Here is a 23,564-nt window from a genome sequence, read left to right on the forward strand (position 1 = left end):
CAGAGATTCTTGAAAGATCATCACCAATGCCTTCCACAATCTCTTAAGCTACCTGCTTCAGAACCTTGGGGCATAGTTCATCTCGTCCAAGTGATTTATCTGCCTTCAGAAATTTCAGCTTCTGAAGTGCTTTCTCCTTAGTGATAGCAACTACACTCACTTCTTCCCCCTGACACTCTTGAAATTCTGGCATGTTGCTAGTGTCTTACAAAGTGAAGACCGATGTAAAATACTTATTAAGTTCACCTGCCATTTCTGTGTACCACATTGCTACCTCTCCAGCGCCATTTTCCAGCTGTCCGATATCCACTGTCACCTTTCGTTTACTCTTTATATATCTTAAAAATCTTTTGGTATCTTCTTTTATGTTATTAGCTAACTTTCCTGCATATTTCACATTGTGACAAGCATTCAGTCCACGATGACAAATGTGATAAGCTCATTTATCTCAACTGTCGTTTTTATTGCGTCAAGCACAATAACAGAGTGCAATAGCTCGGTGAGAACTAACTCAGTCACATATAGACGGGGGAGGTGATTATTACACACCTCGGTTACATTCAGAATGGCACCCAAACAAATGAGTAAGCAACTGTATAGCCCGACCTAAAATAAATGAACTTGAACATCTCACCGTAATTCTACTGAACACACACACCACTAATGCATTTTAAAACAAGAACAATAAGTAGCACTTGCCGCTAGGAATACTGGAGCGAGCTGTCAACCATGCCCCCGGAGCACCACACTGTCCCTCCACCTGGGGGGTCGGCTATCCCTGGCAACCCCAGAGTCCACAACGAAGTCCAAAAGTCCCAGCGGTGGTCGCCGCTGCTGCCTGGAACGCTGGGAAGTGTCTGTAGCCCCTGCCCCCCAGGGGAGGCATTATTTGGTGAGGCAAGAAGCTGGGCACCCAGAGAGTCTCCTTCTCCCCTCAGCCTCGCTGGGCTGATAGAGTGCCTGTCGCCCCAGTGCAGGACGACTGCCTTCTGCCACTCAGACAGCCGCACCCGGTATGCCACATCGGAGATGCAGTCGAGCACCTCTCCTGGCCCCTTCCAGAGGCTTTGAAGCTTGGGGGATAGTCCGTCCTTTCAGGTGGGGTAGCAGACCAACACTCGGTCCCCCCCCCACAGTAAAGTCCTGTCCCTGACTGCAGGCCTCAGAAGCCCATTTTTGGCAGTTGTTAGCTGTGCTTGGGTTCTGCCAAACTGCATCGTCAACAGTACAGTCAGGCATCCTCTGAGGTGCTGCAGGTACTTCAACCCGGCCTCCCCAGGAATCTCTGGCTCAGGCAGAGAGCCAAACACCAGGTAGACCTGCGTACGCAGCTCCCGCAGAACACGAGCATGGCCGACATACAACTGGTGCTCTCCTGAACTGCTGTCCGCTATGCCCACAATGCTAGGGGTAGGTGGCGATTCCAATCGTACAGGTGCTGGCCGATGAGGATGGCCAGGATGTGGTTAAAACGCTCCAACAGCCCATCACATGGCAGCTGAAGGGGGGTGGTCTGCGTTTTGATGATTCCCAGCCGCCTGCAGACCTCACCTCACCTGCGCACCTGATCATTGTGGAGTTCCTCAGAGTCGCCATAACAGCAGAAGAACTCCGCCACGTGTCTCTCAGCCGTGGTGGTAGCACTGTGGTCCGGGACCGCGTATGGCTCTGGCCACTTTGGGAAGTAATCCAGGGCCACGAGAACGTAGCAGTTCCCAGCACCAGTGCGGGGGGAACCAGCCCAGGATGACAACCCCTACCAGCTCCATTGGAGCCCCCACCAGTTACGGCTGCATTGCCACCCTATACTGGCAGCTTGGCCCCTCTTGGGATATCCAAAAGCTGCAACGGTGCACGAACAGCACCCAAGCCAACAGAGCAGCTTGGCCAACACTTTGCAACCCTGAAATGACTGGCCCCCACCTGCTGTAGCAATGTGGTGTGGAGCCGGGGACCAACAGCTGTCATCATCAGAAAACTGCCCGATCAGCAACCCGTTGCACGCCTCCAGTGTGCTCCACTGAGCGTACAGGGCTTCGTTCTCTAGGTCCAGGGTAGATCCAGTGTCCTCTGGCCACTGGCCCACGCTTAGGTATCCCCTCACTTGGGCCAGCACGGGATCACTCTCCTGCTCACTGCACAGTCACTGGTGGTCAATGTTGGGGAGGTCTACTTCACCACCGGCTGCCACCTGCAGCATTGCCTCTGCCACTTGCCCCTGGCTCCCCTCCTTGAGGCAGCGACAGTAGTGAAGGATGGGGAGACAGGGCGACAGCCGTGCTGTACCTCGAGAGCCTCCAGCTGCCCCTCAGGACCCTGGAAGATCAACAGCCAGGTCAGCAGCACATAGTTCTTGAGAAGTGGGAACCATCGGCCGAAGAGAAAGCAGCAGGAGGCCTGGACCACGGCCAGGAGCTCACAGCGTGTGACACAATAGTTCCATTCAGGTGGCTCAGGGTGCGACTAAAGTACGCCACAATGTGTCCTGCTTGGTCCCCTTCTGTGACAGCAGTGCGCTGAGCCCTCGTTGCTACTGTCAACAATAAAGGGGCATGCTGGATCAAGGTACGCCAGCGCCAGGGCCTGGATGAGCGCGACTTGGACCGCCACCAACTTCTCAGGGTTCATCGCCACTCTTTCCGCACACACCACGGGCCTCAGGAACTTTGTCTGGCCATGCAGCTGGCAGCATTTTCTGGGGTTGAGATGCAGGTTTGCCTGGCAGATGGTGGCAAAGACCCCTTCCAGATTTCGCAGAGTATCATCAAAAATGGTGGTGTACACCAGGAGATCGCCAAATAGATGTCACAGTGAATCCGCAGAAAATGAGCCAACACCCTCTCCATCAGTCTCTCGGATGTGGCTGGGGCATTGCACAGACCTGGTGACATGACCCAGAAGTGCCACAGCCCTTGACCAATGGTGAAGGCAGTCCTGGGCTGGGCCTCTGGGGACAGTTCGACCTGCCAGTAGCCACTGTGGAGATCAACAGAGTTGAACCAGGTCAAACCCACAATACAGTCCGGGGCATCAGCAATTTGGGGCAGTGGGTAGGAGTCCTTCTGGGTCACAGCATAGAAATGACGGTAGTTTACGCAGAACCACCATGACCCGTCTTTCTTACTGACCAACACCTGGCTCAATGATGCTAGCCGTTGCCATCTCTTTGATCCGCTGCCTGATACTTGGTCAGGCCCAAGTGATGGGTTCACAGGCGGATGGGCCAGACATCCCTGGTGCCCTTGTGGTGTCGGACCTGCCCCATGCATCTGCTATCCTCGACCCAGTTGAGGTGCTGGTCCAGGAGGGCTTTCAGCCTCTGCCTCTGGTCCTGCCCCACTGCACAGTTCCCATACTGCCTGGACGGTCTTGCTGGAGGTCACCGCCGCTGGTGCAGGGGTCCAGTGAGCTGCACAGGGGTGGCCAGTGATGGAGCGTGTCACCCCCTGGCAGGTTTTGGCATGGTGCTCTGCGTTGTGTTGGGCTGCTGTGAAACCGGTGGTAATTGTTGAGAGGCATGGCTTCAGCACCAAGGTAGAGTGTTGCCCCCGGCATCCCTCTAGTGGGACAGTGGGTCCAGGTCAATGATGTCAGCTAGCCACACCTCGTGCTCTGCTCTGTTCTCTACTGTAATACACAACCACCTCTTCCCTTTCATTGCCACACGGTCACCGGTGAACGTAGCTAGCTGGACTGCTGTCATTGTCCGCCAAAGCAGGGATGGCTGGTCTGTGTTAGGGAAGACACCCAGCGGGATGATTGTGATGGTTGACCCCATGTCGACCAACACATGGCATCTGATGCCCTCCACCACGCAGTCCATGTACAAGTCTTGCTCTTCATCCAAACTGCCCACTTAGGGAGGCGACAACACAGCAACTCTGCTGGAGGTCCTGGACGGCGCTTCCCTCATGGCACCGCCTCCATGATGTTGCCCTATAGCTGAGCTGGTGCTTGTGCGGGGCAGTTCTGGGCCAAATGGCCTGGCTCACCTCACCGGTAGCAGTGATCACTCTGTGGCACGTGGCACTGGTTGGACCCATCTCATGGGCTCCTTCTCTTCAGTTTCCTCCTCTGCCTCGGTGACACAAACCCGGGTTCCTGGCATGCGGGGTGACACTGGAATGCCTTGTGAAGCTAAAATTCCTTCTGCCCTCTCTGCCTCTGCCAGCTCCTTGGCCAGCGATGATGGTGATGTCAGGCAAACATGCTGCTGAAGGCGCTCCAGCGTCAGGGCCTTTACAAAGGCATGGAGGGCAAGCTCTTCCTGGGCCGCCGGAGGGAACTGGGGGTAACCATGCCGAGCACAGTGCCAGAGATCTGCTGTGATTGCCCCCAGACTATCTCTCACATGGTGCCGCCCACTGCCCAGTTCTTCCCTCATTTCTTCCTCCAATGGCCTCTGCTCGAAACACTGCTCCAGTGCCGCTACGGGAGCCTTGTAGTCATGCTGCTCAGTCGGTGTTAGGTTGAGGAGGCCCGGAGGGCATCCCCTTCCAGCACCAGGGCAAGGTGCCCGGCAGTCTCGTGGGGGCTTCACCCGTTGTGCCATGCAGCAAGTTCAGCCTGAGCCAGGTAAGGCACCAGGCAGCGGTCCCACTGCTTCAGGGTGGACCTTGTGGTGTTAAATTACTGGGGCCCATTGATCCTCCTCTTTCTCCAGCAGCATTGGTGGTGCCTGCCACTTTGCATGTCCTCCCACGGCATCTTGGGTTCAATGGCGCAGGCTGCGTGGGAGGCAGGTGACACACTCCGCCGTGTACCCCGGGTTGGGGAACATGGGTACGCTCGCCCCATTGGGGCTCCCTGGGATGGCACAACGCTCAGTTCCCAGGGTCGACATCCTGTCTTCGGGAGTGTGGCCTGGGCGTGCATACCGCTCAGTCCCTTGACTTATTCCCTGCTTCATAAGGCACTCCATCCGAAGTTGTAGCTCTTCAGTGTCACCGTCAATTTGTAATCCCACTCCTGACACCAATGTGGCGAGCATTCGGTCCGTGATGACCAACAAGAAAAGCTCGTTTATCTCAGCAGCCATTTTTATTGCTACAAGCACGATAATGGACAGACCGCAATAGCTCGGTGAGAATTAACTCAGTCACATACAGACGGGGAGATGATTATTACACAACTCAATTACATTCAGGATGGCACACATTCAAGTGAGCAACTGTATAACCTGAGCTAAAATAAATGAACTTGAACATCTCACCATAATTCTACTGAACATGCACGCCACTAATGCATTTTAAAACAAGAACAATAAGTAGCACTAGCTGCTAGAAATGCTGGGACAAGCTGTCGACCACACTCCACAATAGTTTCTCTCCTTATGGCTTTATAGTTGCCTTCCTTTTGGTTTTTTAAAAGCTACGCAATCCTCTAACTTCCCATTAATTTTTATTATATGTCCTTTCTTTTCCTTTTATGCTGTCTTCGACATCATTCATTTCATTTTCAAATGCTGTTTGTCAGTAAAAATTAAAAAGTATCTGCAGATCTGGAATATCTAGAGTAAGACAAAAAAAAATTAGAAATACTCAGCAGGTCAAGTGACATCTGTGGCAAGAGCAGGATCAATGGGTCCTTAACTTGATGTGTTACCTTTTTTGCACTTCCCACAGATGAGTAACCAGCTGAGTATTTCCAGCAGTTTTTGTACTTGTTACTGATTATCAGTTCCTGATTTTGAATTTAGGGACTCCACCTGAGAAACTAAATTTCCTGTTATCGCTGTAGATGCTACGTGAAGACTTCCAGCATCTTGATGTTTTTGATTTTCATTCAATATTGAAGCAGTTGTAAATTGTGTTCCCCAGTGGCGTTTCTCTGATATTAAAACAATAGTAATTAGTTTGTCTGGTCTTTAATTGCGGAATTTATTTTTAGCATGTTGTACAATTTCATAATTGGCAGAAAAATACTTTGTTGCTTTTATCAACATGTACAACAAGCTGGAGGAACTCAACAGGTCGGGCAGCATCCGTGGAAACGAGCAGTCAACATTTCGGGCCGAGACCCTTCGTCAGGAGTGAAGAGGGAGGGGGCAGGGGCCCAATAAAGAAGGTGGGGGGAAGGTGGGAAGGAGAAGGCTGGTAGGTGCCAGGTGAAAAACCAATAAGAAGGGAAGGGAGAGGAAGGGAATTACCGGAAGTTGGAGAATTCAATGTTCATGCCAAGAATATTGGAGATGAACATGCAAGGATATTGAAATATTGAATATAAAGATGCAATAATATTGGCATGAACATTGAATTCTCCAACTTCCGGTAATTCCCTTCCTCTCCCTTCCCCCATCCCAGTTTCACTCTGCCTCCTCCTCCAGCTGCCTATTACCTCTCTCATGATTCTGCCTTCTACTACTGTTATGAATGTGCCACAACTCTGAGGGGCCGAAGGGTACAAAATAGCCCCCTCCTTTTCGAGAATCGCAAGATCGCTATTAATTCGGGTCTGGGACCCAGGAAATGAGAGAGGGACGTCCAGAATACACAGGCTTGGAATGTGTCTTGGCCTCAGCAAGTCGGAACCATTGATAACAGCTATTGTCTCTTGGAGACGGAATTGTGTATTGAGTACTGCACTATTCATTGAAACCCCTCAGGAGATGACCAGAGTGGGCTGGTTGAGGGATTGCATCATCCCAACCTGATTGACATCTGAGACCCCGTGAGTAAGGTTAAAAGAGGGGTCTGGGGAACAATCCCTTCAGATGCACCAGGAGAAACGTATGAGACCGGTGGGGACTCGTGTGTGTGTGTGTGTGTCCATCCTTGCCCGGATTACGAGTCTTCCACGGAACGGCCTCGCTAAAGGACGAATACGGATCAAAATCAGATAAAGGAAAGCCGGCAAGTTTCTAAAATCTGTCTCTCTCCAACCAAAGGCTGCAGCCTGCATGAACTGAGTGACTTTTATATTTACATTATCCCCTAGACAACGATAGAGCTTATTTCTTATTGATTATTATTATACCCGCACTTTTAGATTTAGTATTGACAACGTATATTATCTGTATGTTTGCATTGATATTATTTTTGTGTATTTTTACCAATAAATACTGTTAAAAATAGTACCATCAGACTTCAACGGACCTCTCTATCTTTGCTGGTAAGTGACCCAGTTACGGGGTACGTAACACTACAAATAGTGCTTTCCCCTTACATTCCTTCTTCACCCTTCCTGCCTATCCCCTCCCTGCTTCCCCTCCCCCACCCCTTGATCTTATTGGTTTTTCACCTGGCACCAACCAGCCTTCTCCTTCCCACCCTCCCCCCACCTTCTTTATAGGGCCCCTGCCCACTCCCTCTTCAGTCCTGACAAAGGGTCTCGGCCTGAAACGTTGACTGCTCGTTTCCACGGATGCTGCCCGACCTGCTGAGTTCCTCCAGCATGTTGTACTGGTTGCTTTGACCCCAGCATCTGCAGTGTACCTTGTGTTGTTGCTTTTATCATTGTCTCATTTTAAAACCAAGATTTAAAACCCTATGGGTAAAATGTATAATTGTCTCTTTGATTGTTAATTATTTTGACATAATGATGTCATTTTTTTAAAAAAGACTGGACAAGATGTACATAAAAATAGAAACTTTGAGGAAATAATGGGCTGTACTGGATAAACTTGTTTGGAATACAGATGGGGCCAGAGACGATTCCACACACAGTGAGAAATTTCACAGTTAGGCTCAGAAGCATTAAAATAACAAACACTTGTGGTCACATTTTGTCTCTTGGCTAATTTCTAAGTGTTATACAGTGGGCCACAGAAAAAATATGTTCTTTTAACCTTGTAGCAGTTTGAAGGATATGAAATGAAATCATGACTTACTGGGAAGAAACTTTCCAAAATGTTTGTGCCAGAAAGTTGTGTTTTAAGTGTCAGGTGTTAGCAATTTGCCACAGGATATAGCTGCAGTTATAATGTTTATGTATCTGGGCCAAGATGAGTCCCTCAATAGTGATAGTGTGGGAGTTTGCCATGGCATGACCTTTGATTGTCAGGATTTCCATTTCAAATCTTGTTTTTTTATTTCTCAGCTCCTAGTTGAATGTTTTCTTGATCTGGGTGCATACAGGGCTCCATCATCTGAAAAATGGAAAATTAAACACAGTGCAAACTTCAGTGCCCAACCCCACTTCTGAACTTACTGTGAAAGCAGATTACTGATGAAATAGTTGAAAATGATTGGGCCTGGGACTCCGCTGAGAAACACCAGCAACAATCTCTTGTGCATAGGATAATTAGTTTCCCACAGCCACGAACATAACTTTTTCCCCCTAATGCCCATTGACTTTGGTTCACCACAGCTCATTGATACAACACTTGGTGAAATGCTGCTTTAACATGAAGAGCAGCTCACCCCTGGAACTCAACTGTTTGATTCATATTTGGAACAAGGCTCTGAAGAAATCTATAACTGAGTAACACACAAAAATGCTGGAGGAACTCAACAAGCCAGGCTGCCGAAGGGTTTTGGCCCGATACGTCAACTGTACTTTTTTCCGTAGACGCTCCATGGCCTGCTGAGTTCCTCCAACAATTTTGGTGCATTGCTTGAATTTCCGGCATCTGCAGACTTTCTCTTGTTGCTTTATAACTGAGTAATTATGTTTAAACCCAAACTGGGCATATTGATCAGGTTATTTTGTTGGTTTTCTCTGAACAATCTTTTCTCAATCCACACAGCCCTACCAATCTAGTACATTACAGGAATGACTGATCAATATTACTTCTCAATCTGATGGAACAGCCAGTGCAAGCAAATAAAGCAAGGCTGAGGTTCTGTCACGATTGCCCCAAGCATCTGTAAAAACTTTAGCAGAAAGTTCAAAGTAAGTTTATTATCAAAGTACATATATGTCGCCATGTACAGCCCAGAGATTCATTTTCTTTTCAGGCATTCGCAGTGAATACAAGAAACTCAATAGAAACAGTGAAAGACCACACCGAACAGAACAGACAACCAGCCAATGTGCAAAGCACAATAAACTGTGCAAATACAAAAAGAATAAAATGATTAAATAAAGCAGGCAATAAATTTTGAGAACATGAAATGAAGAGTCCTTGAAAGTGAATCCATAGGTTTTGGGAATAGTTCGGTGATGGGGCGAGTGAACTTTCCCTCTAGTTCAAGAGCCTGATGGTTGAGGGGGGTAATTTGCCAACATCCCATTGTACTTCCTTGTGCCTATCTGAAAATTCTGACTCCTACAAAAATTCAAAACTTTTTCAAAAGTGCTGTTGAATCTAATGCAATGAGCTTGTGTTAAATAAGTGGCAGATTAGTTTTTCAGTAATATATTGTTTAATGTCAAGTGTTAATTTTTCTTTAAAGTTTATGTGACAGTGTCAACTCAAAACCTGGTAATTACAGCTCACATGGATAAAGGCGACTAAAATGTCGACAGCGCATGCTGTCTTTGTTACTTTAGTGCTATTTCTTATTATAAAGAGATTGCACCGTTTAGTAAATCCAAGTTGGTTTATTTTGGAGCTGTCATTGGCTGCTTATCAGGACCCCCAGTACCAGTACAGTCAGGGAACATTATTGAAGCAGCTTTGGAAAATACAGCAGAAATTATTTATGTTTTTTATTGTGGAAGAAACAATAATCCAGCCAAGTTGTAAAAGCATTTATATGGTTCCCTTCAGGCTTACTATGAAAAACCCTGCTACACTGCCAAAAGTAGGTGAGCGTTTACATTCATGATATAACTTCAAAAACATTGAAAGAAATTTGCTTTATGTAACATTGTTTTAAGTGTATCTCAAAAGTGATTCATAGACAATGAATTGCTTTTGTAATGGAGTTGATGTGTTTTGGCAGATGTGGCAATCCATGTTTCAAAGCAATATCTTGTAGAAATGAGGTACATGACTACATTAATCTGTTTCTGCAAGTGGTGATTGAGAGAGAAGTGTTAGTCAATAGAACATCCATAAACCACCCGAGTTAAGTTTTCAACTTAAACTCTGTATATTTTATTTCCTTTCATGATTGTATTATTGATATTTTTGGTCCTGTTGAATTGTTCATTGAAACTTTTAGAGGTTAATTTTATTTAATGTGTCAAGGCACTTTCCCTGACAGTTGTACTTAAAATTTTGATGACAGCTGAAAAATCTAAACATTAGTCTCATTATATCTGAATTATATTTTTTTAAAAAGTTACAGCATGATTTTAGCTGTGTTTAGCACAATGCAGTTTTGGACCTCTGGAAAATCAGGTGTCTAAAATGTATTCACAATTTTCACAGCTCCAGCTGGCTGTGTATTCAGTTCATAATCTTCTAGTCTGTTCCTTTGACATGGTTACAGTTCGAAAAGAATCTTCATGACAACATTTACCAAATGTTATGTCTCTACAGGTAAGTTCTGACGCATTAGTCTCATAGGGTTGTGGAGGTGCCCAAATAGGTGCTTAAGCATTGATTGGTATTGTAGCGGTGTGCTACACGCAGCGCTGCAATAACAACACGGAGTCGGTGAGCTGCAGTTACAAAAAAGGTTTATTCAAACTTCGTGGCCTTGCTTTAAAGCCTTCCTGATCCCCCCCCCCCCCCCCGGGCGTATTCACAGTCCTGTCCCGCGCGCGGGCTTTTCCCCTTGCTGGTGAAGCAGGCTTGGTGCCCTCTTTGGGACTGGCCTCCATGCCGGCGCGCGCCGCTTTTTGAGCCGGTTTGAGTGCGCTGGGTAGTGGGTCGCCACATAACCCCCCCCCCCCCCCCCAGAACCGGCGATACACCCCCCACTCCCAATGTCCACAGTCTGGGTCGGACTGCGTTTGGGAGGTCTGCCTCTGCGCCGCGGTACCTGAATCTCGACCGGCTGTGCCAAGTCCACATGGGCCGGTTTGAGTTGGTCCACCGTGAAAACCTCCTCTTTACCCCCAATGTCCAGCACAAACGTGGACCCATTGTTTCTGACCACCATAAACGGCCCCTCGTAGGGCCGCTGTAGCGGTGCCCGATATCCGCCCCGTCGTACAAAAACGAACTTACAGTTTTGCAGGTCTTTGGGTACGCAGGTCAGGTTCTGCCCATGCTGTGAAGTGGGTATGGGGGCCAGGTTACCGAGCCTCTCGCGTAGCCTGTCCAGGACTGCTGCGGGTTCTTCCTCTTGCCCCCTTGGGGCTGGTATGAACTCTCCTGGGACGACCAGGGGTGCGCCGTACACAAATTCGGCCGACAAGGTGTGCAGATCCTCTTTGGGCGCCGTGCGGATTCCGAGCAGGACCCAGGGAAGCTCGTCCACCCAGTTAGCTCCTCGCAGGCGGGCCATGAGAGCCGACTTCAGGTGACAGTGGAAACGCTCCACCAGTCCGTTCGACTGTGGGTGGTAGGCAGTTGTGTGGTGCAGCTGTGTCCCCAAAAGGTTGGCCATAGCTGACCACAGGCTGGAGGTGAACTGGGTGCCTCTGTCGGAGGTAATGTGGGCCGGTACACCAAAGCGAGATACCCAGGTGGCAATCAGTGCCTGGGCGCAAGATTCGGAGGTGGTGTCGGTGAGCGGGACTGCCTCTGGCCATCTTGTGAACCGGTCCACGATAGTCAGGAGGTGCCGCGCTCCTCGCGACACTGGCAGGGGGCCCACGATATCCACATGAATGTGGTCGAAACGCCGGTGGGTGAGGTGGAACTGCTGCGGCAGGGCTTTGGTGTGCCGCTGCACCTTGGCTGTTTGGCAGTGCATGCACGTTCTGGCCCATTCACTGACCTGCTTGCGGAGTCCGTGCCAAACGAACCTGTTGGAGACCATCCGGACGGTTGTCCTGATGGAGGAGTGCGCTAAGTTGTGAATGGAGTTGAAAATGCGCCGCCGCCAGGCTGCCGGGACGACGGGACGGGGTTGGCCGGTGGTGACATCACAGAGTAGGGTCCTTTCCCTGGGCCTGCGGGGAGGTCCTGGAGCTGCAAACTAGAGACTGCAGTCCTGTAACTAGGGATCTCCTCATCTGCCTGCTGCGCCTCCGCCAGTGCTTCATACTCTATCCCCTGGGACAGGGCTTGAATGTTAGGGCGGGAGAGGGCGTCCGCCACGACATTGTCCTTTCCCGAGACATGCCGGACATCCGTCGTGTATTCAGAGATGTAGGACAGATGTCGCTGCTGGCGGGACCACCAGGGGTCGGATGCTTTCGTGAACGCGGTGAAGGGACTACCTTCTAAGAAGTACCAAAAATGCTGGATTGCCAGGTATAGCACCAACAGGTCCCGGTCAAAAGCACTGTATTTGAGCTCGGGTGGTCGTAGGTGTTTGCTGAAACGCCAGGGGTTGCCAGCAACCCTCAATGAGTTGTTCCAGCACTCCACCGACTGCCGTCCACTGTGAGGGCGGTAAGGACGTCCGTTCTGGGGTGAACTAGCATCGCGGCGTTTGCCAAGGCTTCTTTGGTTTTAATGAAAGCGACGGCGGACTCCTCGTCTCAGGTAATGTCCTTGCCCTTACCCGACATCAGAGCGAACGGGGGAGCATGATTCGGGCAGCTGAAGGGAGGAAGCGGTGGTAGAAATTTACCATACCCACGAATTCCTGAAGGCCTTTGATTGTGTTGGGTCGGGGGAAATGGCGGACTGCGTCTACCTTGGCGGGCAGAGGGGTTGCCCCGTCTTTAGTAATCCTGTGGCCCAGGAAGTCGATGGTGTCGAACCCGAACTGGCATTTGGCCAGGTTGATTGTCAGGCCGTATTCACTCAGCCGGGCGTAGAGTTGACGGAGATGGGACAGATGCTCCTGACGACTGCTGCTGGCTATGAGGATGTCGTCCAGATAGATGAAAGCGAAGTCCAGGTCGTGTCCCACCGCGTCCATTAATCGCTGAAACGTCTGTGCGGCATTCTTTAGGCCGAATGGCATGCGGAGGAACTCAAAAAGGCCAAAAGGGGTGATGAGTGCCGTTTTGGGGACGTCGTCCAGATGCATCGGGATTTGATGGTATCCCCGGACGAGATCTACCTTGGAGAAGATCCGTGCACCGTGCAGGTTTGCTGCAAAGTCCTGAATGTGCAGCACAGGGTAGCGGTCCGGTGTTGTAGCCTCGTTCAGCCTGCGTAAGTCGCCGCATGGTCTCCAGCCCCCTGTCGCCTTGGGCACCATGTGCGGGGGGGTGGGTGCCCATGGGCTGTCGGACCGCCGTATGATCCCAAATTCCTCCATCCTCTTGAACTCCTCCTTCACCAGCCGGAGCTTGTCCGGGGGAAGCCTTCGAGCACAGGCATGGAGGGGTGGTCCTTGTGTTGGGATGTGGTGCTGTACGCCGTGTCGGGGCATGGCTGCCATGAACTGCGGTGCCAGAACCGATGGGAAATCCGCCAGGACTCTGGTGAAGTCGTTGTCGGACAGCATGATGGAGTCTAGGTGTGGGGCCGGCAACGGGGCTTCACCCAGGGAGAATGTTTGAAAGGTCTTGGCATGGACCAGTCTCTTCCTGGGCAGGTCGACCAGCAGGCTGTGAGCTCACAAAAAATCCGCTCCCAGGAGCGGTTGGGCTACGGCGGCCAGTGTGAAGTCCCACGTGAACCGGCTGGAGCTGAACTGTAGCTGCACCGTATGGGTGCCGTAGGTCCTTACCGTGCTGCTGTTCACGGCCCTCGGGGGGGACCCGGTGCCCTGTTGCGGGTGTCGTAACTCGTCGGAGGTAAGACGCTGATCTTGGCTCCAGTGTCGACCAAAAAGCGGCGTCCCGACTGCTTGTCCCAGACATACAGGAGGCTATCCCGATGGCCAGCCGCCGTAGCCATCAGCGACGGCTGGCCCTGGCATTTCCCGGGAACTTGCAGGGCGGGCTACAGCGGCGGGCTTTTGCGCCCCACCACTGGTGGTAAAAGCACCATTGTTCGATGGTCTCCTCACCCCTGCCTCTGGGGTTAGTGGGCTCTGCGGCCGGGCCTGGCCTGGTTTGCTGCTGGGAGCATGGCCTGGTGATCTGTGCGACGGACGCCCCACTCTCCTTCTTGGCTTTCCACAGCACGTCCGCCCGGGCCGCCACCTTCCGGGGGGTCGCTGAAATCCGCGTCGGACAGCAACAGGAGTATGTCCTCGGGCAGCTGCTCCAGGAATGCCTGCTCAAACATGAGGCAGGGCTTGTGACTTTCAGCCAGGGACAGCATCTCGTTCATCAAAGCCGACGGTGGCCTGTCCCCCAAACCATCCAGGTGCAGTAAGCAGGCAGCTGGCTTGCGCAGTGAGAGTCCGAAAGTCCTTATGAGCAAGGCTTTGAATTCTATGTATTTGCCGTCCGCTGGGGGCGATTGTATGAACTCCTCAACCTGGGCCACTGTTTCCTGGTCGAGGGAGCTCACCACGTAGTAGTAACGTGTGGCATCCGAGGCTATCTGCCGAATGTGGAATTGGGCTTCTGCTTGCTGGAACCATAGGTGAGGTCGCAGCGTCCAGAAGCTTGGCAGTTTTAACGAAACTGCATAAACCGATGCAGTGTCGTTCATCTCCGGTCCAAATATCGTTTGGGCCATCGGGGTCACCAATTGTAGCGGTGTGCTACACGCAGCGCTGCAATAATGACACGGTGAGCAGCAGTTACAAAAGGTTTATTCAAACTTCGTGGCCTCGCTTTAAAGCCTTCCTGATCCCACCCTCCCCGGGCGGGAATGCTGTAGGGGGCGCGTATTTACAGTCCTGTCCCGCGCGCGGGCTTTTCCCCTTGCTGGTGAAGCAGGCTTGGCGCCCTTTTTGGGACCGGCCTCAATGCCGGCGCGCGCCGCTTTGTGAGCCGGTTCGAGTGCGCTGGGTAGTGGGTCGCCACAATATCTTGTATATCCTGCTGACTCTGCTTTTATTTGATGCTGATTTATTTCATCATCTGTGCAGCTTTCACATATCACTTTGATGCCATCCCCCCAAGCACTTGTCATGTTTAAGTGATTTTCCAGTTTACCACTAACGTAATGTGAATATATGTAATTAGATGAAATATAATAAGATAAAATAAATGTAATTAGTTACGTTAGGTCAGTGTGTGCTTTATTTTAAAATGTCTGGTATGAACCATTCCAGCAAAACATTCAATTGCAATTTTATATTTTGTGCAATATATGTAACAGATCTACTGAAAATTAACAAACAACGTTGGATTATTATCCATTTTACTAATGCATAAGAAAAGAATTAGAAGGCTCCGTGAGATCAAGAATTCATTTATGCTTTTGTCCTGCATTGCTGTGCTTAGATCCTTGCTAGATAGACTGAGATAAAGTCTGTGTGTGCATGCTTGTTTGTAGGATTCAGCTCAACGTTAATGTTTCTGGACCAGCTGATTCCATGTGTGCACACAGAATGACCATTAAATCTTACAAGAGAATCTGTTGTACACCACATAAACAATGATTATCGGAATAGATTTGTTATTTTCTGTAAAAAAAATAATTAAAACTTCTAAAATTGAACTGCAAGTAGGAACTATATAAGTGTATTTGGAACCATACATAATTTACTTCCTTGATTTGAATTTCCTTGAACCTAATGTTGGTATAATTTCAGAATTTAATTATTATAAACTAATACAGTTGGATACATTTCAGTAGATCAACTTGCAATCAAATAATTCTGTTTGTCTGGAAGTTCAATATTAAACCTCTATTGGAGCTGCCACTTCTACTTTAAAGAGCACAGGGTCACTGTATATAAATAAAAGATGCAAAACAATTACTACCTCAACAGATTAAAACAAGATATGTAATAGCTTTCTTGTTTTGTTTGGTGAGATAAATTATCTCCTTTAAATCATGTCTTTATTGTGCTTCAATACTTAAATTGCTTTGTAAGCTCAAGGCACAATACACATTGAAAAATAGTTAATGATGGTGTTTACTCTGTCAGATGAAATATATGCAATTAGTTACGTTAGGTCAGAATGGGGATTAGCATGTATTACTATTGATTTTTTTAATATTGAAGACAGGGTACATAATTTTGTTACTGTTCTATTCTACTGTGGAATAGATTTTTAAATTATTTTAGGGACTGGCTGTTTCAATATCCTAGTACGTTTATACATGGATATCTATAGACAAATACATTTAAATTATCTCAGTTACATGGGTAGCACTTAATTTACATTCACAGAAAATGGAAATACACCTTGAGTGTCATACCTGTATCAGTATATCATTGATCTGAGCATTTTTACAAACATCGATTTCCTCTCCCTTGCCTCCAGCTCCAATTGTGAATTAGGCTTGATTTGGACCTTTCACAGTCAGAAATAATATTACTTATTGAAATTCATATCTGCCATATGCACTATTATCTGACTGTGAGGCAACATGACTAACAAAAGATGTTAGGTGTACAGGCATCCCCCACTTTACAAATGTTCGCTTTACGCCACTTCGCTTTTACAAAAGACCTACATTAGTAACCTGTTTTCGCATTACAGGCAGTCCCCAGGTTACATACGAGTTACGTTCCTGAGTCTGTCTTTAAGTCGGATTTGTATGTAAGTCGGAACAAATACATCCGGTATTATTTAGCGTCAGTTAGTCAAACATTTGTCTTAGTATATAGTATGTATTTTACCTTTCTATGCATATAAAACACTTAAGAAACGTATGTATTCCAATAATTAAACTACTGCGTTGCTTAGTAATAATTGAAGCTTTCATCGGGGCAGGGCCTTTCACATGCTCCATTATTCTCACTTTATCCTTTAAAATTGCTCCGACCGACTGTAGCCTAACGCTTTTCCAATGACCAATGGTGTTTCACCTCCTTCCAAACGCTTTATTATTTCCACTTTATTTTCAATCGCAATCACTTCCTGTCAATGGAACAGAAACACTGCGGGCGACGGGTCCCAAGGTCCGCTGGGTCCTAAGGACCACTGCACTGAGACAGGCTAAATGAGACAAGTGGAGGCTGTGCTGGGTTTGGGTATTTGATCATCCACAATATTCTGCGTGGGAATTTAAACTGGAGGTGGCAGTGCTTTTTTTACGAGATCGAGTTGCGAGCTCTACATCAACCCAGCACGGTTGGTACGGGAGTCACTGGATCAACATCAACCCAGCAGGGGAGTGGTCTGTCACTGTATCGAACTGGGAAACCTCCATTCTCCAGCCCGGCGCTGATCTCATTGCGCCACCAGCTGACTGGAATGGGGGTGCGGGGTCAGAGTGAATCTTACTAAGAAAAATTTAAGCCAAATACAAAGTTAAACACTCAACACAGTATCAACAGCAATGACTTAAAATGGCGGATGGTGTTCTCCTTCCTCGGTTCGTAAGTACGAGTTGTCCGTAAGTCGGACGTTCGTAACTTGGGGACTACCTGTACAAAGAGGATTTTCACTTTTATGAAAATTTTTCCCATATAAATTAATGGTTCTTCACTTTACGTCATTTTGGCTTAAGAAAGGTTTCATGGGAACGTTCTGCCTTTGTAAAGGGGGGGGGGCACCTGTACCTGTTTCCTCTTTAAATTATTAGAGAGAACATTCATGCAAAAAATGAGAGATGACGGGTTAAAATCATGAAGGGTATTGATTTATGTTTACTTGATTTATTTTATTATGTAAATAATCAAACAAAATAATCGGTGGGGATCGGGGTTGGAGGAGGTCATAATCTCAACACAGCCAACCATCTAAGTCAGGAGTGCAGTGCTGGGAGCAATTCCAAAGCCTCATGTTCATTAGTATAGAATTAGAGATCTGATTGATATAAATGCTTCAACAGATCCAGCTTGGTGTGCCATGAGCTAGTGCAAGTTATTAATCTGGCAGGAAACTGAAATATATCCCATGGGGTAGTCAGGTGGTGGTTGTAGGATTGAACTGAAGGGGGCGGGGATGTTTTTGGTCCTCCTCATGTTGTTTTAAACTTCATTAACCTATGGTTCTTCTTCAGATATTTCTCAGAGGATGAACTTCTAGAAGGGCTCCTCCGATAATGACATCATAGAAAAGCCTATAGCACCATTTTAAGGAATGATACGATTTGTCTCACATATCTGCTGTTTTCCCATAGACCTGCACATTTCTTCGTCCACTTGGCCAATTTCCTTTTGAACATAGGACATAAAACAGTAGTACAGCTCCTTTGGCCTGTGATGTTATGCCAACTTTGAAGATCAATCTAACCCTTTCCTCCCACTTAACATCCATTTTTCTTCCATTCCTGTACCTATCTAAAAGGCTTTTAAATGTCCCCAAGGTATCTGCCTCTACCACCACTCCCAGCAATGTACTCCATGTACTTACCACTTTTTGTGTAAAACAAACACTACCTCTGATATCCCCTGTGTTTTCTATCAATTACCTTAAAATTATGCTCGCCTGTATTGGCCAGTGCCACACTGGGAAAAAAGGTGCAGGCTATACACTCTATCAATGCCTCGTATCATTTTAATAGCAACTGTCAAACAGTTGTCATTTGGCATCAGTGATACTTCAGAGTTATAAATGCACCTACATTAGATTGGTACTGGAAATTGATCCAATCACTCAAATGCATGTTAAAAAGAATGAGCATTGGTTGGAAACCAACAAGGCAACAGGACACGCAGTCATGTGAAAACCCGTACTTAGTTAGTGGATTGAAGTCTCACCTTTTTTATTATTTGTGGAAATCTTGACTCAGTTCTAATTAAGCACTTGTCAACCGCACAAAACTTTATACAAATTGGCACTAAAATGAAGAGTAGGCAGAACAATACCAGGCAATAGGAAGTGTTTGTCTTACATTGGATGTAAATGCATATCTTTAAGGCTTTGTAGCAGATGCTTAATATTGCATTCACAGCAAAACACTGCTAATGGGGAGAAAATGTTTCTATTTTGCAATGTATCTATCTTTCCCCTTCTGCAGTGGTTCTACAGTAAGTACAAATTTAAAATAAAATGTCTTTACCTTATCTACCCAGGCTGCAACAATCTTAAAAAGAGGCTATCAAAGCCTTGTTTCTGTTCTAGAAGTGTGGCTAACTACTTGCATCACACCAGCATCCTTGTTAAACATTTCATTTGGGTAAGGGTAGGAATCACTGGTTTCCAGCACTGGAATGTGAGTTAGTAGAACATCAGCATCCATCTTCAGCTATCTAAGTAATAGCCTTTCCTCTGGGGAATGACCTCTGCAGAGTACCTTGTGATTTGCTGGTTGTCCTGATATTAAAAATGTGGATATCCAAAACAGCATCTTGGGATTTTTCTGAATCCTTGCTACTTCATTCTGAAAATTTAATAGCATTTCAAAATAAGAGTGACACATGGGAAGATGGAAAGAATAAAATGGAATTAATGTAGGAACATTATAAAATAACAGCTTGATAGGTGACACATAGTGAAAGGTCTATTTCTGTGCATTATGACTCTACTACTTTATAGAGAATGGAATTCAATAACATACAGGTTGGGTATCCCTTATCTAAAATTCTTGGGGCCAAAAGTGTTTCAAATTTTGGAATTTTTCATAGTTTGGAATATATAATAAGATAGCTAGGGATTGCCAGTATTATGGACTCTGAATTTATAAGCTATTGATAAGCAGTCTTTGTCTTACACTTGTTCATTACACATACATATTAATGCAGCCATTCAGCGTGTTAGATTTTCATCATCAAAGTTCTTACCACACTCATCAATGCATTTTTCTGCTGCTTTGTGATCAGCAGACCCTTTCCAAAAATTTAACTTCTGCAATCAGCCTGCTGTTTATTCACAATTGCCTTCAATTTTCAGTTTGTCAAAATCTTTGCTTGTTTCATGATCAGCATACCGTTAAACAACATAGGTTCACCCCATTACTGATGAATCCACTCTTTCAATACACAATTGAGATTTTCACTTTATGCAGTGTTTTTCTATTTTTCATTAACTTCCATTCATTACATATGTGAGGTCACTTTTCAGAACTTTCTGTGGTGCTCAGTGACCTGCTCATTGCCTGGGAGCCTTCCCAATGCCTTGTGGAATTTTCCATTTGTGATGTCATGCCGGCGCTCAGAAAAATTTTGGATTTTGCAATTTCAATTAAGGGGTGCTCAACCTGTAATTGGACTGGCTGCAATTTTGACAGAATTTCTGAAGAGGCTATTCTGACTTCCAATCAAGTGAAGATAGTAGAAAAAAGATACGTGGACAGAACTTTCAATTTTTTTTGGTTTTCCTTCACAGTACTGTAAACTGATAGAAAATAAGTTGATTACATTGAGAACATTACCTTGTTTCCTATCCTTCTGTTAAATTGATAAATTTTACACCATGCAATCTGAAGTACTGCTTTCAGTTAAGGAAGGAACATGTAGGGTACAAAACTATGCAAAATAAAGTTGCTTGTCTGAGGAGCCATGTTCGAAAAGTGATTTCCTACATATACAAAAATCCTCATAAGTTAATAGACTAAATTAGAAATAGAATGAATTACTGAGTGCTGAGAGGTAGTACTTTAAATTGAGGATACATGCAAACTTTGCTGATTTAAATTTTGAAGAAATGAAAAAAATGAGTATGAGGCATGCATATTCAAACAGCAGTTTATCTTTATGACTATGGTCTCAAGCCTCCCTATTTCTGTAATCTGCTTTATCCCCCAAAGATCTCCCAGCAATGGTCTAACCTCCAAAATTTTCTTCCATGAACCTATTTTCCTCTCATGGAACTGCTTAAAACATGCAGTAATGAAACACATTTGAATTTCTGAAGGAACATTGGTATTTTACTGTATTAATAATGCAGTATAAATTCTGATTTCTACTGACTTCTTGATTTTCTCATTCTCTAAATATCTTACTGAGTTCAATTGCTTGTTTTAATCAAGAAATAGAAGTACAATCTCTCCATGCACCAGTGCTGACAATGCTACAGATCTAGCCACAAGCAAATATATGAGAGTCTAATTGTACTGGTACTGGTACTGGTATTTAGAGACAGCCAAATCAGATTTTGCAAACCTCAAATGATTACAGATACAAGACATTCTGCTCTGGGGCAGTCTGTACTGTACAACTTGTCAGTAGCAAATTAGAGTGCATTAGAAATTGAACAACTCTTATTTACAAACTATATGTAAGACACATCACTATAAAATGTCATTTACAGCATGTATAACATTGTTGTCTAATTATTCTCAAATCTTCCTCTCTTTCGTGGATGGTTTTGAACTTATTGTAGATGTAATGATTGCATTAGTGGCATCCTGAAGTCAAAAGAAATGATGATAGAAAATCTGACAGAATTTTTTAATGTGGTAATAGATATACTTGAAGAGGGTAATGCAGTTGATGTGGGGCACAGTATATGGACTTCCAGAAGGCATTTGCAAAGGATTACCAGCCAAGATGAGGCATACATATAAAAGGGACATTCATGTCATGGAAACAAAGATGCACTGAAAGCTTGGTTTCTAAATTTGTGGATGTCACAAAATTTGGGCACTATTGTCATCTCCAGGGAGGATATTGCAAAAAAAGATGGGTTTCAGCAGAATATAAGCAGGCATAACATTGGAAATGGCAGATGGATGTTTGATAAAGTTTAATGCCAAAAAAAAGTTAAATGATGTGTTTTGGTAGGAACATTGCAGGGTGTTTTGCAAGCATAATTTATTGAAAGTGGCAGGCATGTTGAGGAAGCAGTTAATAAAATAGACACAATTTCTGCTTTGAGTTTCAGAAGAAAAGAATATAAAGTCAGGGACACTATGCTGAACATTTATAAATCCTGAATTTAATGGGCCGAATGGCTGTGACCTATGAATTTTCAATGTGAATAAAAAAAGATGCAATAATTAATACATTATTTAATATTATGTCTTTAAAGTTATGATAATTTGTCATTATTTGTTCTCTTTATTAATATTCATTTTCTTCTGCAGAGAAAGAAACTTTTCTGGATCCCTTTGTACTGGGCCGTTTGCTGCCAGCAACTCTTGGAAGTTACTACAGATATTCTGGCTCCCTGACAAAGCCACCATGCAGTGAAATTGTGGAATGGATAGTCTTCAGTAGACCTATCTCTATTTCCCTTCAGCAGGTGTGTACTGACTAGTAATGCAGAATCTATGGACATGCATTTTATTGCCTCAGCAGCAGATTTTTAAAGTACCATTCATTTAAGTAAAAGATAATGTTGTCTTGATACAAACGCCACTGACTCTTCTACAGCACATTTCACCACTATTGTTATTGCCAGCAAAGATGTGCAGTTGAGCAAATTTGCTGTGATAAAAAGGGTGATATGTGTCTGCCGTTATTTACATTTAACTGTTATGATTACTGTTGGGTTAGGTCATTTAACTGATTCCATATTATTAAAGAAGTGCAGTTGATAAGCATATATCTTGTTGTCGGGTTTTACTGTCCACATTTACAGGATAATGATTGTGAACATTTTGAATTTTGATATAACTGTTCAAATGCTTTAACAAAACATTCTGATTGATGTATTAAAATATTGGATGGCAACAGGAAAATGTCTTTCTTGGCACAGAATGTGCATATTCTTGTCATAATAGCTTCTTCACGTTGCAGTGCAACATTTTTGTTTAGAAGGGATTATTTGGTCCCAGGTACCCAACTCGACATGATGCACAGTAGATCAAGGTTGCTGCAATGTGTGGAAAGGACTGGTTTTATTTTCAGTAATTATGAATGCAGATATTTTCAAGGTGAATTTTAGCAATTAGCCCTGTTGCAAGGACAAATTATTACTGATAAATTCAGGGACTATTTGGCAAAATTCTATATCTGCATGTCATTAGCAACAACATCATTCTAAAGGCATATTTGAGTAAATTTCTAGGTTTTTTTCACAAAAAGTGGTAGATGTCAGGAGTGCACTACCAGGGTGGTGATAGAAACAGATACTTTTGGCTACTTAGACAGGCACATGGATTAAAGAAAAATGGAGGCTATGTGGAAGGGACAGGTTGGCTTGATCTTAGAATAGGTTAGAGAGTCAGCACAACATTGTGGGCCGAAGGGTCTGTACTGTGCTGTACTATACTATGCTCAATATTGTTCAAAGTGATTTCAGGACTTTTTCAAAATTGTTTTGTTAATTATGTGTCTGTATTCTTAATTTTTCTTTGGCCAAGGTCTTGTGGTTAGTGGAAAAGTGATAGTACAAACTATGGACCATAAAGAAATCTATCTGCCAAGATCTAGTGGTCTGTGTGCCGGGCAGTTCTCTTCTCCTGATGCCATTTTTTGTTAGGTAATATCTCCAGGGAATCACATGATGTTATCTAGTAAGCTGAACAGACAGTCATGTCAACAAATTCCACAGGCAGAAAAGCAGGAAGCAACTTGTACAATTTTAGTTGTTTATTGAATAACTAAAATATAATTAAAATATTGACAGTTCACATCTGTAATTTATGTAGCCTTAGGGCCAATGGCTTGTCTTTGTAATTATGGCTGAGTACACCCACGAATAGCTCAATTATATCTCAAGTTCAAAATACCTTTATTAACGAAGTATGTATACTATATACAACCTTGAAATAATGTCCTTGCAGGCAACCACAAAACATGAAACCCAATACAACACATTAAAAAAGGCGGTCAAACACCAAATGTGCAAAAAGAAAAAAATCATGTGAACTATAA

At 45.4% G+C, this 23,564-nt stretch overlaps 1 protein-coding gene across 3 annotated transcripts in view; it reads left to right on the plus strand.

Annotated features, from left to right (window-relative positions):
• LOC140741842 (receptor-type tyrosine-protein phosphatase gamma-like) overlaps positions 1–23,564 on the plus strand; it is a 648,055-nt gene that overhangs the window by 396,925 nt on the left and 227,566 nt on the right. For all 3 annotated transcript variants that reach the window (XM_073072297.1, XM_073072296.1, XM_073072295.1), the window contains exon 7: positions 21,830–21,987. In XM_073072297.1, coding sequence (XP_072928398.1) covers positions 21,830–21,987 — 158 coding nt within the window. The remainder of the gene's footprint in view (positions 1–21,829; positions 21,988–23,564) is intronic.

This window comes from Hemitrygon akajei, chromosome 19, assembly GCF_048418815.1.
Source record: "Hemitrygon akajei chromosome 19, sHemAka1.3, whole genome shotgun sequence".
NCBI lineage: Eukaryota > Metazoa > Chordata > Chondrichthyes > Myliobatiformes > Dasyatidae > Hemitrygon > Hemitrygon akajei.